Genomic DNA, 13715 nt, shown 5'->3' with positions numbered 1-13715 from the left:
TTAGGGGAGGCCTTCTGAATCTTATTGTGGCCTGTGGATGGCTTCCCAGCCGAATGAGCCATATTCTATGGCAAAGGCTGCTACTCATGACTCTTGGTCCCCTCTTTTTGACTAAGCCGTGATAGAGAGCTCCATGATGACTATTTTGGGGGGGGGGGAGTCGGGTAAGATTTAGAAAAACTTTATATATGTGTACGTATATATGTATACATGCGTGCGCACCTTGGAGGCCAGAAGAGGGCATTAGATCCCTGGGAGCTGAAGTTAACAGGTTGTGTGCCTACTGTTTCGGGTGCTGGGAACCAAACTCGTATCCTCTCGAAGAACTGGAATCTCTCTGAACCACTGATCCAGCCTCCTCCTGGATCACTGTAGTCTAGAAAGCCACACTTCTTACTTCTCCCCTAGTTTGAGAACTCCTGTCACACGTGCCTCTCAGCATTTCTAGGTTGAGGCCTATTTTTTGCACCATAGCATGAGAGCCCATTAATTCTGACAGTTCTGCATATTTCTTTCCATGTTTGCCTGTCTTCCTGACTCTGCCTAGTGGTTGGGCAATTATTCCTTGTCTGAACATGAAATGAAATTTTGTTATCTGTATACCTCTTGGAGAGTGACTTGGGGGTTGTCTGTTGCCTGATCTGAACTTCTTTATGGCCCATTCTGTCTGGCGACACTCAGGTACATCTTTATATGATATGACCTTAGTTGTATGAAGAGGAGATTTTATAGTAATTTGTTCACAGATGGCAGGCAAAAGATATGATTAGTATTCTTGAACTGTGGGGAAATGCAAGCTGATATTCACTTTAAGCAAGTGTGTGTGTGTGTGTGTGTGTGTGTATGTGTGTGTGTGTATGTGTGTGTGTATGTGTGTGTGTGTGTGTATGTGTGTGTGTGTGTGTTTGTGTGTTCATTTCCTAGTTGTGAGACGCTGGAGAGTCTTGTGAAGCGTTGGTTGACCAGAGATTTGTGGTATATGGGGAGATAGTTTTGGCTCATTGTTTCAGGGGACTCAGTCCTTTGTGAAGGAGAAGGCAAGGTAGCCATGGGCGCTGGCCCAGATCTGGGCAGAACAGAGGACTAGAAGCCAAGTGGGTGGTAAACTCTAGGTCCAACTTGCAGTGACTCATTTCCTCCAGCAGCATCCCACCTCCTGAAGATTCCACAGCCTCCCAGTTCCAGTGCCACCAGCTGGGAACCAAGTGTTGTCCATCCAAACTCTCCCATGGTGTCTGATCTGTCTGTCTTTCTGCTCCTATCACAGCATGCTGCACATTTATAATGTCTGGCATTAAGTTGGAATGGCGTTAAAATGTGTAAAGCATCCTACTCTGTTTTTACTGAGAGCTCTTTGGTCAGCTAGTGTTGTTTCCCATTCTACATGAATTTAGAATCACCAGGTTCTGCAGAGATGTGAGTGAGATGTGCATCTGATTTTATTGTACCTGTTCATCAATGTGGAAAAAAATGTCGTCTTAACAGTTTGAAGTTCTTCAGAGTGTGAAGGGGAGAGAATTTTTATTTGTTTAAATCTTTTAATTTACTTATGCTGTGTTCATGGTTTTCAGAATATGTTTTGAATTAAATTTACTAAATTAATTCCTAAGTATTTTATTCCTTTAAGGCAGTTGAAGATGAGAGTTTTCTTAGTTTCATTTCAGATTGTTTATTGATGTGTATGCCAGTGTAAAGTCAGTCTTTTACACACTGATCTCACAGGAGTAGTTTATTAGTTCTATTGGTTTTCTTTAAGATGGATTCTGTTGCAGTAAAAATAAAAAAGCAGCAGAACTGGTTCCCACGATTACCCAGGCTACCACTAGTTCTGGTTCCAACGGGTCATTGAAACTAGTGCTAATTTATCTCAGATTAGTAGCTCTCCCAGTGGCTCTCTGCAAGCCTCTAATTCTCTGGGTCCAGCTACCTGGTAAAATCATGGTTCTAGAAGTCCAGCCGTGGCTGGCCTATCACAGCTCCCTCCCACATATTCTACCCACACTCCCAGCAATGACCCTTGGTCGTTAAAGTATAAACTCCCAGCTACCTGGTAAAATCAAGGCTCAACAAACTGTAACCCAACAATCAGATTTACACGTTAAATTCTCAACCCACGATACATCCACACAATAAACTCACAACCCATTGATAAGGATGTAAGCTGCCCACCTAGATAAGATAAATTTGCCTACAGAAATCCATCCCAGCAATCTTGGCAATTCAAGACCACCCAGATCTGAGTCATCCTTCCCTGTCTCCATCTTGAGTCTCCTTTCTTCCCCTTCTCTCCCACCTTACAATAGCTTTGTCCCCGCCTTATTTTTTTACTGTCCAATCATGGCCTTGACCTAACTCGTCTGCCTTCACCTGCATAATGACATCAACCTATGGGATTCTTTCGGATTTTGTGTACACAAGTTCAGGGCAGTTGCAAATGGTTAGTTTTGCAATTTGCTTTCTGGTCTGGACGTCTTGCATTTCCTTTCCCACATATGTACTTTGGTGTGGAGTGTCCTGTCCTCCTTGTGCCCAGTTTCCAGAGGTTGTGGAACTGTCAGGAATTAGTGTGTGGCTGGAGGAAGTAGGGACTATGGAGGCCCCTGCTGCGGCTGGTTCTGCCTCTCCCTAGACACTGCACGCACTCTATCCTCTTACTTTAGCCCAGTGAGTTGTGTGTGTAAAGATGAGTAGCAAATGCATGCCTACCACATTCGTTTATATTTCAGTCAAGCAGCAACCAATAGGTGGGAAAATTATGAAAGTATTTTTAGTTCTAAAAATTATCTGCAAACACGGTATCTGTGTTGACTTTGGTCTGGTTTGGTCTGGTTAAACAATAATAATAATTTGACTCTAAGCATTGTGGAGATAATAAAGAGTGATAGGAGGTTTCCCTGGTGCTGAAGCAATGTGAATCTGGAGTAAAGATGCTTACCTGCCACTAAGCCCACATGGTCGGGGGAGGGCCATCTTCCTGATGGTTCTGAACAAGTGCACCTTGACACATGTATATGACAATTAGTAATGGTTATCTCTGACATTTTTGTAAAGGTCACATTTATTCCACAGTGAGCTTAAGCCTTCTTTTCCTCTTTGTTTGTTTTAACCCCACACTGACCAAAGACGAGGAGGGTCTGGGAAGGTCAGTTCTTCACAGTTCCGGGTCTTTCTACGGAACATCATTGGCTTAAGGCCATGGCATCTGCTCAGTGCACCATCAATGTGTATGTGTGCGCACTCCTTTCTGAAAAGTTGAGCTCTGCTGCCATCTAGGGACCCTTGTTTCACACGCATTTCTGTTTAGATTTTCAAGCTGCTTCCAGGGAAATGCAGCACGGAGAAAAAGGCTCTTGGTGTGCCATTAATTACTATTTCAGTTTTATTTATTTTATTTTGGGTGGGTATGAGTTTAGCCTGCATGTATTTGTGTGGACATATGTGTGCCTAATTCCCATGGAGGCCAGAAGAGGGCTACTGAGATTCCCCGGAAACTGGAGTTACAGAGGTTATAAGCCGCCCTTTGGATGCCTGGTATTGATACCCAGATCCTCCACTGAGCCATCTATCCAGCACCTGGTGTGTAATTTTTATGTACTTCAATAAAAATTTTCACTCCCCATTGGGTGCTTAGAACATGTCATGAGAGGAAATGGATTCCTCCGACTAAGCGATCCTGCAGCCCCACTAATGAGGTTGGCAGGTGGATTTCTGTCTGTGGCCGTCGCTGTCTCGGGAATGTTTAGGATACAGAGCAACCTCGGGGAGACAGAGGTGCTGGAATCGTGGGTTTTAAAGCTCAGGTAGTAAACAGGTTTCAGTGGAGAATGACGGCTCATTGCGATCCCTACCGAATTGCTTCCTGACGAGTGACTTGACAAATGTCAGCGTGTGCGAAGGGTAGTCGTGAGCACAGTGGCAAGCACGTGACACTTCTGTATGCATCTTATCTTTTAATATATAAACTAACTTTACTCCAGAGCCTTAAGCCAGATTCCAGGAATCCACACACACTATTGAGATGCCATTATACTTCTGACACACACAGTACAGTATGTCCTTTCCCGCCCACCCTCATGCTCTGAGAAGTCAGAATATTAAAAAAGTGGATTTAGGGGTATTATTTATTTTATATATTTATTTCAATGTTTAAAAATATCTTCTCTGTAAATTTAACTAGCTGGGTGGCTTCTTATGGCTTTGAAATGACACCAGCTCCCTATGATGTCACAACGAGACAGTTTCTCCTCGGGCTCATTAGATGCCACCAGAGAAATACTCTTCTGATGGCAAGCCAGAGGACTCCTGTAGTTATGCATTTCCAAAAATTTTACTGTTTTTAACCTTTGGAAAAGTCTAGATTTATACATGCAGGGCCTAACCAGAAGGGTTTAAATCCAGCTTTAAGCTCCAGTTTGCTCTAAACTGGAGGTTTAAATTACATGAAAAAGAAAAAGAAAACAACTTAAGAAAACATTTTGCAAGTGTCAGAATCCTAAAATGAACACAACTCCTTACACGTTGAAGAAAAGCATGACGTCATCATTTTCTTTTACATCCGGCTCATAGGGATTGGCAGTCCTAACACCCATGTGAGATGACTCTTGGGGTACTCTTGCCTCCCCACACAGAGGAGGTGGGAGAAGCTACTCACATAGAAAGGTCTTTCAAATAGTCTAGTCGTTCTCTTTTAATTTGAAAAATAACAAGTGAAATAGTATAAGATTCTTATGAAAATCTTTTCCATTTTATTGCAGCAAGAAGTTGTAGGCTGACCAAGCCAGTGGCTAAGACTATGGAATAAGACTGCAGCGAATTATATAAAGTATCAGAATCATGATGTTTTCTAGATAAACTTTCTAGTAAACATACCTGTCGCATAATTTTATAAGCTCTCTCCTTATTTACAGATACAAGTATATAGTAATTAAGCACAAAAGAATTTGTGATTTCAAGGCTACGAATATGGAATGTCTTTTCTGAAGATTTAATTTTGAGTAGAAAAGATCATGTAATTCTAAGTTCTGCAAACCTGCTTTGAATTCTTGAAAAGTCTTCCCTAGCCAAAACAGGATCTATACTGCCACCTTGTGGTAATTTTTCTTCCCTCCCTCTGGACAAATTGTTGCTGTCCATTGGCCAGCTCCTTCCTGTGATATCCTGTCCTGTCTCTAAATCTGATGCTCTTTCACCTTCTGTTTTGTCTCGAGACCATTCCCAATTCTCTGTGATCCCCTTAGTGGCTCCCGTAGTTGTCTCATGGTGCATTTGGAAGCAGGACAGTGGACAGTACATGTTCATGACTTCTCAGAGAGACAAGATAAAAAGGCAATGACCTCTTGTTTCCACCTCACACCCGTTTCCGTGGCCAAACACTGATAGAAAACTGTTACTTTGAGAAATTAGAATGAAATATAATCTCCTTGATATTTTGTATTGAATGTTGATTTTTATGATTTTTTTTATGTGTATGTTTTTATCTTTGCAGCTTTTGTCCTTCCTTCAGGGTCTGTTTACATTTTACCATGAGGGATATGAACTTGCCCAGGAATTTGCACCGTACAAGCAACAGCTACAATTCAACTTACAAAATGTAAGGATGCTCTGCCCACCCTGTCGTTCCTTAGCCACGACCTCACAGTGACTCAGTTAGGATCAAACCAGACCTTGTGTATATGTGGCCAACTGCAGTAACTCAGGGAGTCCTCTTCACAGACATCCTCATGACTTATTTCCTAGCATCCAGGTGAATGTCTACCAGAGAAGAACTAATGTCATGTTAGAAAAATGTGTGCCACTGGATTTTATAAAAGTATTACAAAGTAGGTCCTTGGAGAGTAACTGGTATTCTTGTTAGCTCAGTGAGTGACTCAGGATGAGTAGGGTCTACGATTCACACATCCTCTGTGTTTAGTATAGTTAGTATAGTGTATACGCCTAAAATTTTTTTATGGAACTTAAATTCTCCTCACCACACACAGACAAGAACAGAAAATACATGTGAGGTCCTCTAGTTCTTTCGGTCTCTGAACACATAGCGACACTTCTACCATGAGCCAGCATACTTCTGTGGGAACAACAGCTAGGGAAGAACAAAGCCTTCATGTTAAGTCTTCAGTCACTGAATACCTGAGTGGATAGCAATTTAGCCAAAATAACCTTCACTTAATCATCTGTAAAAGGTGTGTGTGTCCCTGCTTATCTGGGTCTTATCATCATGGTGTCTAGACACCATGCTACCCAGATGGCATGTCCTAGTACAACTATGCAATTGCATTTTTCTAATCATGTTCAGGTTTCAGCTTTTGTACTTTGGTTCCCGAGCAGGAATAGTTAGTTTTGCCCTTAGTATCCCCCCGAATGTGGAAGACAGTTGTCTGTCTTCAGTTAAAAAAAAGAAAAAGGAAAATTGCAGATGCCAGAGAGTTTTTACAAGTTCTTACAGTATTAACTACAATTACCTCAGTAGAGATAGGGGAAAGGAAACACTTGAAAGAATCAACCAATCCTTATGTTTAAAAGAGAGAAACAGCTACTCTGAGGCTCACTTCTCTTGCTGTGGACCAACGAGAGGCCTTGGAGGTAAGCTGTGCGCTTTATTTTTGGCACACTTTTGTTAGGGTGAAATGCTTCGAATGCAAACCACACTCTTTTAGAGAAAACCTTACTTTCCCCCTACAGTTTAAGCAAACTTATTATCAAGTTCATAAATTACTAGTCTGAAAAGAAAGAACTTGGATTTTATGTGAGTAAGTTTTACACTGGCCTTCTGACAACTGTCCTAGCACTTCCAGAAAGGAAATCATGTGACACGTCACTTAACAAGCCCTCCAGTTGTACACTTCACTGAGAGGTACACTCTGAAGCTGAGGTTTTCTGAGTGGCCACCTCAGTCTATCCATGGGAAGCTTTTATTTGTGAGTTCATTATAGTAAAACGATTTTCTTTAATTCTAAAAAAAAAAAAAAACTAGAAATTAGAATAAAAGGCTTGGGACAAGAAGGGATTTTATTTTAAATTTGCTCATTGTCACATATATCTAAAGCATCGTTTTTCTTCCTCAAAAAGAGATTAAGTTCTTATGTATCTACTTTTAATCTTAGCTAATCCAAAGCTTGCAGATGGTCAATGATTTCATTTGTTTACCGACTTGGGACTCTACGCAGAATCTCTCACACAGAGAGACTTATTAGAATTGGACTCAGCACAGCAGAGTCCTTTACACTGAGTAGAACTCGAGATCAAGGTTACCCTGCTATCTCTAGCAGTTTGGAAACTAGTTAATACCTTCCTCAACCCTGGTGGGAAGTGCTAAGTGAGTTTGTGGCTTCTCTTCACTAAGACAAGGAACAACTTTGAAAGTACTCGACAAGAGGTGGAGAGATTGATGCAGAGGATGAAGGCTGCCAACCAGGACTACAGACCACCCAGCCAGTGGACCATGGAGGGCTATCTTTACGTCCAGGAGAAAAGTGAGTCCCAGAGACAGACTTGAGGTCTCTCTTTTTACTTTCCTTTAGATATTCCACGAGTGTGGGGCCCATGTGTTTATATGGATGTCTGCATGTGTGTGGACACAGGTGGTTACAGGTGCACATATGCACTAATGCATAGCAGCTCATGTCAGAAACCATCTCCTACATCACTCCACGTTGTCACATAGGTAGGGTCTGTTAGTCAAGCCCAGAGCTCTGGGGCTAGTCCCATTATCCAGTGCATTAGTCAGGGACCTAGAGAAACAGGTCGAAGAGATTTATAGGCTGTGATCCATCTATTCCAATAAAGTCCGATTGTCAGACATGGGAAGTCCAGTAGTCCTGCAGTTACCCAGTCTGGGATGGCTCAGCTGCTCATTAGTATACACTGGAACCTCGAGGAGGTAGCTTTAATGACAGTGGAAGAATAGCCTTGCCAGTGCGAGCAAAGGCAAATGTGGGTTCCCCAGTAAAAAGAATGCAGGGGTGGCAGCCCTCTCTATTTAAAGTCCCATGGGAGATTGAGAACGTCCCATGAATGCCCTCATCAGGATGATGCAGGCTGGTGACTGTATTAGTCATCTTTCTCTCAGTAGCACCATGTCATTAAATTCTGGGCTCTGCCAGTTTTCAGAAGTAAAAGCAGAAATTATGCCATGTCACATGGGCACTCTCTGCTTCCTGAAGTGAGAAAACAAATGGCGGATGCAACAGAGACCCGTCACAGCCACCCACCCCATGCCCAGGATGTTCTTCCCACAAAAATCAACATAGATCCACTCAGACGTGGGTAACTGGGGCCTCTTCTCTGTGTGCTCATTAAATGAAACTGCCTTGAGTATTTTGACTAAACCAACCCAGTTTCACATCACATGTACCGTAATGTGCCATCCTCACATTGTGGTGAGCGAGCTGTTATGTCCGGCCTCCTGGATCAGTATGTGCTTTGGAAAGTAGAAAACTGTCTCAGTGCCTGTCTCAGTGCCTGCTGCTCAATGCCAATAATCCTCAGCTTTGCTGAGATCTGTACTCAATGAAAATTAAATTACTCTCAGGTAATGCTCATTCCGACCCTTCAAAGCTAAGAAATTTAAAGTAAACATCCCCCCAAATGCTGTGTGCCAAGTCAAATCTATACCTCATATTATCTGAACCAATGGATTGATCTATGGCCAGTGGATGGACCTATGAACCTGAGGCTCAAAGCTATTTGTTGAGGGTTTGTATGTTGCTGTGTATTGGAATGCTAAATTTTGTGTCTGTAGGTCTAGGCCTAGGAGTGGATTTTCCCATTTACCAGCTTTTGTTGTGCAAACCCTGCTCCTTAATTTAAAACTATTGGTTGAATAAAATTAGCTATAGTCAATTATTGGAGGATTAGAGGTAGGTTGGTTTTGAGTTACTTTGGTTGGGGATGGAAAAGTGACAGAAGGAGGAAGAACAAAGAACGAGAGGAGAGGAGAAAGCTGCTGTGAGGAGAGATGGACCACAAGCCCACGGTGGCTAGGAGAAAGAGGAAGTATCCTCAGTATACCATTGGGAAGGTAGTCAGGTCAGCAGTTAAAAGTAAATTAGGGATTACCCTCCAGGAAATGTCAAAGCCAAAAATAAATAAATAAATAAATAAATAAATAAATAAATAAATAAATAAATAACCATAGTCTAATTTATTTGTTTTGGTCAAATTTAAAATAGTTGGACTCTAGCTATTTCTTATGCTCTAATTATAAAATAACTAGAGTGTCATCAAGATTCATAACTTCAGATCTGAAAAGATCATACTGCTAATGAGAGGGAGAGTCCTAGCTCCTCACCTGAGCCTAGGTCCCTTGTCCATCCAGGCTGTGTGGTAAGGCATGCTTGCCAAGTCTGTCCATCAAATTGGTATGTGCTTGTATGACACTATTTAATGACTGAGCACAGCCTGAGTATCACATGCAACCTTCACTGTCATGTTACTGACCATGTTACAAATGCACATCAAAGTTCTTCACAGTCAGTGCTGCAGCTCTGGGTTCTCTGTCACAAACCTTTCAACTACAGTATTTTGCCAACTAAATCAACCTTTTCCCCCATTAGCATGGTGTGATTGTTTGCATACGCTTGACCCAGGGAGTGTCACTATTAGAAGGTGTGGCCTTGTTGGAAGAAGTGTGTCCCTGTGGGGGTGGACTTGGAGACCCTTCTTCTAGCTGCTTGGGGATGTTCAGTCTATTCCTGGCTTCCTTTGGGTGAAGATGTAGAACTCAGCTCCTCTTGCACCATGCCTGCTTGGATGCTGCCATGCTCCCGCCTTGATGATACTGGACTGAACCTCTGAACCTATAAGCCAGCCCCAATTAAATGTTGTCCTTTATAAACTTACATTGGCCATGGTGTCTGTTCACAGCAATAAGACCCTGACTAAGACACATGGAGACTGTGGAACATGTCCCTTGAGTATCTTACAGTCTCAATGGTCAGGAGAAGAAATGGAAAGGTTATGGTTGAAGGTGATGTGTTTGTGTGTCAGTGCTGACATATGTAGATATTATAACTTTTGATTTAATTCAAAGGCTAATTTATTTGTCATTAGAGGATTTATTTTAGTATGGCTTACTAAGTAGGATGTTAGTAGTTATATCCAGTGATTGAGTTACCTGTTGACTTTAAACTAAGTTTGTGTGTTGTTTTCCTTCACACGGTGACTCAACTGAGTTCCAGAGAAAGGTACGGTGGCAAAGCACCCCAGCTAGCCACCAAATTTAATGAGTGGGGCTGCCATGGTAGCTACCTGCCATGGAGACTTATTGAGTCAGGTGGAGAGAATTTTAAAGGGAGAGTCTACAGAGATGAGAACATTTTTATGTGGCCCGCCATTGTTATGTGGCCCACAGGTGCTGGGTGTAGTATGGGATGGTGTGTCCTTTTTTTTTTTTTAATATGTAACGCTACAGAGAGGCATTCTGTATGAATATTTTATTTCATTTTTCCCCTAGATAATATAGATAGTTGCTGCAATCCTGGCATACACACCATTTATTTATTTTTTTAATTAAAACTTTTGTACACTGTATTTTGATCATGTTTTCCCTTCCCCAGTACTCATCCCAGAAGCCTTCACTTCCCTTTCTACCCACTCAGGGTCACAACTTCATGGCACATCTCTCTCCCTCTTTCTCAAAACAGAAACAAACAAAGCAAAAATTGAAAGTCAGGACAAATTTGTTTTGTCATTTTTTTGTCCCATTTTCATTCTAAACAGAAAGGCAGGAAGGCTTTGGATTAAAAAAAAAACTAACATTATTTTGACCTTACTCTTCAAATCTGTGTTATTCAGTCACTATCTAGTAGTTCATTCAGTGAACGGGGCCATGGCTTGCTGACCCATCTACAGATAGTGTAGCATTTGTGGACAAGTCTACTAAGTGTGCACCTTTTAATAATGTAGGGTTGAGGATTGCCTGAATAGACCTAGTGAGGACTTAATGTACTTATGTTATTCATACCTTATTTTTTAGTCCTATAATTTTTTCAATAATTTTTATTTACATTTCAAATGTTATTCCCTTTCCTGATTTCCGGCTCATAAGCGCCCTATCCCATCCCCCTCCCCTTCTTCTATGATGGTGTTCCTTCTTTTCAACCCCCCCTTCCAACCCCCATGACATTCCCCTGCGCTAGGTCATCCAGCCTTGGCAGGACCAAGGGCTTCTCCTATTGGTGCCCAACAAGGCCATCCTCTGCTACATATGTTGCTGGAGCCATGGGTCTGTCCATGTGTACTCTTTGGGTAGTGGTTTAGTCCCTAGGATCTCTGGTTGGTTGGTATTGTTCTTATGGGGTTGCAAGCCTCTTTAGCTCCTTTAATCCTTTCTCTAATTCCTCCAATGGGGACCCCATTCTCAGTTCAATGGTTTTCTGCTAGCATTAGACTCTGTATTTGACAAGTTCTGTCTGAGCCTCTCAGGAGACATCTATATTGGCTCCTGACAGCATGTATTTCTTGGCTTCATCAATATTATCTAGTTTAGGTAGCTGTATATAAATGGGCTGTATACCCAGGTGGGCCAGGCTCTGAATGACCATTTCTTCAGTCTCTGCTCCAAACTTTGTCTCCATGTCCCCTCCATATGAATATTTTTGTTCCCTCTTTTAAGAAGGACTGAAGCATCCACACTTTGGTCATCCTCCTTCTTGAGCTTCATGTGGTCTGTGGATTTTTATCATGGGTAATTCGAGTTTTGGGGATAATATCCACTTATCAGTGAGTGTATACCATGTGTGTTCTTTTGTGATTGGGTTACCTCACTCAGGATATTTTCTAGTTCCATCCATTTGCCTATGAATTTCATGAAGTCCTTGTTTTTGATAACTGAATAGTACTCCATTATGTAGATGTACCACATTTTCTGTATCCATTCCTCTGTTGATGGGCATCTGGGTTCTTTCCAGCTTCTGGCATAAATAAGGCTGCTATGAACATAGTAGAGTATGTGTCTTTGTTGTATGTTAGAGCATCATTTGGGTGTATGCCCAGGAAAGGTATAGCTGGGTCCTCAGGTAGTTCAATGTCCAATTTTCTGAGGAACTTCCAGATTGATTTCCAGAATGGTTGTACCAGTCTGCAATCCCACCAACAATGGAGGAGTGTTCCTCTTTCTCCACATCCTCGCCAGCATCTGCTGTCACCTGAGTTTTTGATCTTAGCCATTCTGACTGGTGTGAGGTAGAATCTCAGGGTTGTTTTGATTTGCATTTCCCTGATGACCATGGATGTTTAACATTTCTTTAGGTGCCTCATGGCTAGTTGATATTCCCCAACTGAGAATTCTTTGTTTAGCTCTGTACTCCATTTTTAATAGCCTTATTTGGCTCTCTGGATTCTATCTTCTTGAGTTCTTTGTATATTTTGAATATTAGCCCTCTATCAGATGTAGGATTGGTAAAGATCTTTTTCCAATCTGTTGGTTGCCGTTTTGTCCTAATGACAGTGTCTTTTGCCTTACAGAAGCTTTGCGGTTTTATGAGGTCCCATTTGTCAATTCTTGATCTTAGAGCATAAGCCATTGGTGTTTTGTTAGGAAATTTTCCCCAGTTCCCATTTGCACATGGCAATAAGAGTGGGTCGATTTGCATCCTTCTACAAGCTGACCTCCAGTTGAACCAGCACCATTTGTTGAAAATACTATCTTTTTTCCATTGGATGGTTTTAGTTCCTTTGTCAAAGATCAAGTGACCATATGTGTGTGGGTTCATTTCTGTCTTCAATTCTATTCCACTGATCTACCTGCCTGTCTCTGTACAAATACCATACAGTTTTTATCACTTTGCTCTGTAATACCTTGTTATAAGACAACTAATTTTTCTCAAGGTTATCCTGAGCATCTGTGGTGCTAACCTTACCCTGAGTTTATTTCACTTTTTTAATGGCACTCTCCGAGGCTACAGAACCTTTAGTTCAGTCTCTGCGTCGTGGAATCTAATCTGTCTGTTGTGTCTTCCTCTCACCTCTCCCTCACCTCCCCCTTCTTAGTCCAGGCTAGACCTGTGCAGCGGCCTCTTCAAGGCTTCTCCTCCACCTTCAGGCTTTCCCCTCAATTTTCCCCTGCAGCAAGGCGTCTTAGAGGTCATCATGAAAGGCTCCTGTGTTAATGTCCTCTTGTGAGGGAGCACTTGGACAGTGTCTGTCATTGGAGACCTTCATAGGCAAGATGATTGATTCCTTTATTTTAATGAACCCCTCTCTGATATGGCTTTTCTGTCCCAACACAGTTTCTACTTGGGATCTCTCTGGTTCTGCCTGTGTCATGTATACAATGGCACTAGTTGTATTTGGCCAACAGTAATTTCTATAAACTAATGCTTTCCTATTACCTCTGCAATCATTGGTGTAGTCAATATAAGACAGGGTAGAGACAGTCATTGTCTTCTGAATATAGAGTTCTTTATGTGCATGTGAACTGCTGACATTGTCTGCCTTTGAGCAGCATTAAGTCTCATCTAATAGTCTTCAATCAACATGGGAAGCAAATGAGTCTCATAGTCAGAAATCTATTGGAATTCATTGTCTGCCATCCACCTTTCGGATTTTGTTTAGTTTTTCAAACAGGGTCTCGTGTTGCCTTCAGACTGGGCTTGAACTTACGATGTATCTCAGGATAGCCTTGAACTACTGATCGTTCTGCCTCTCCACTTCCCTTGTGTTAAGGTTTGATGACCCTGTCACTACACCGAGTGAAGAAAGCTGGGGAATGAACCTAA

At 41.9% G+C, this 13715-nt stretch overlaps 1 protein-coding gene across 2 annotated transcripts in view; it reads left to right on the top strand.

Moving 5' to 3' along the window:
- The window catches only part of Arhgap42 (Rho GTPase activating protein 42), a 230111-nt gene that overhangs the window by 173403 nt on the left and 42993 nt on the right, over positions 1 to 13715 (top strand). For both annotated transcript variants that reach the window (XM_576354.9, XM_006242515.4), the window contains exons 7-8: positions 5486 to 5590; positions 7340 to 7469. In XM_576354.9, coding sequence (XP_576354.3) covers positions 5486 to 5590; positions 7340 to 7469 — 235 coding nt within the window. The remainder of the gene's footprint in view (positions 1 to 5485; positions 5591 to 7339; positions 7470 to 13715) is intronic.

This window comes from Rattus norvegicus, chromosome 8 (genome assembly GCF_036323735.1).
Source record: "Rattus norvegicus strain BN/NHsdMcwi chromosome 8, GRCr8, whole genome shotgun sequence".
NCBI lineage: Eukaryota > Metazoa > Chordata > Mammalia > Rodentia > Muridae > Rattus > Rattus norvegicus.
Note: the sequence above shows the minus strand (reverse complement) of the source record. Positions and strands in the feature narration are given on the sequence as shown.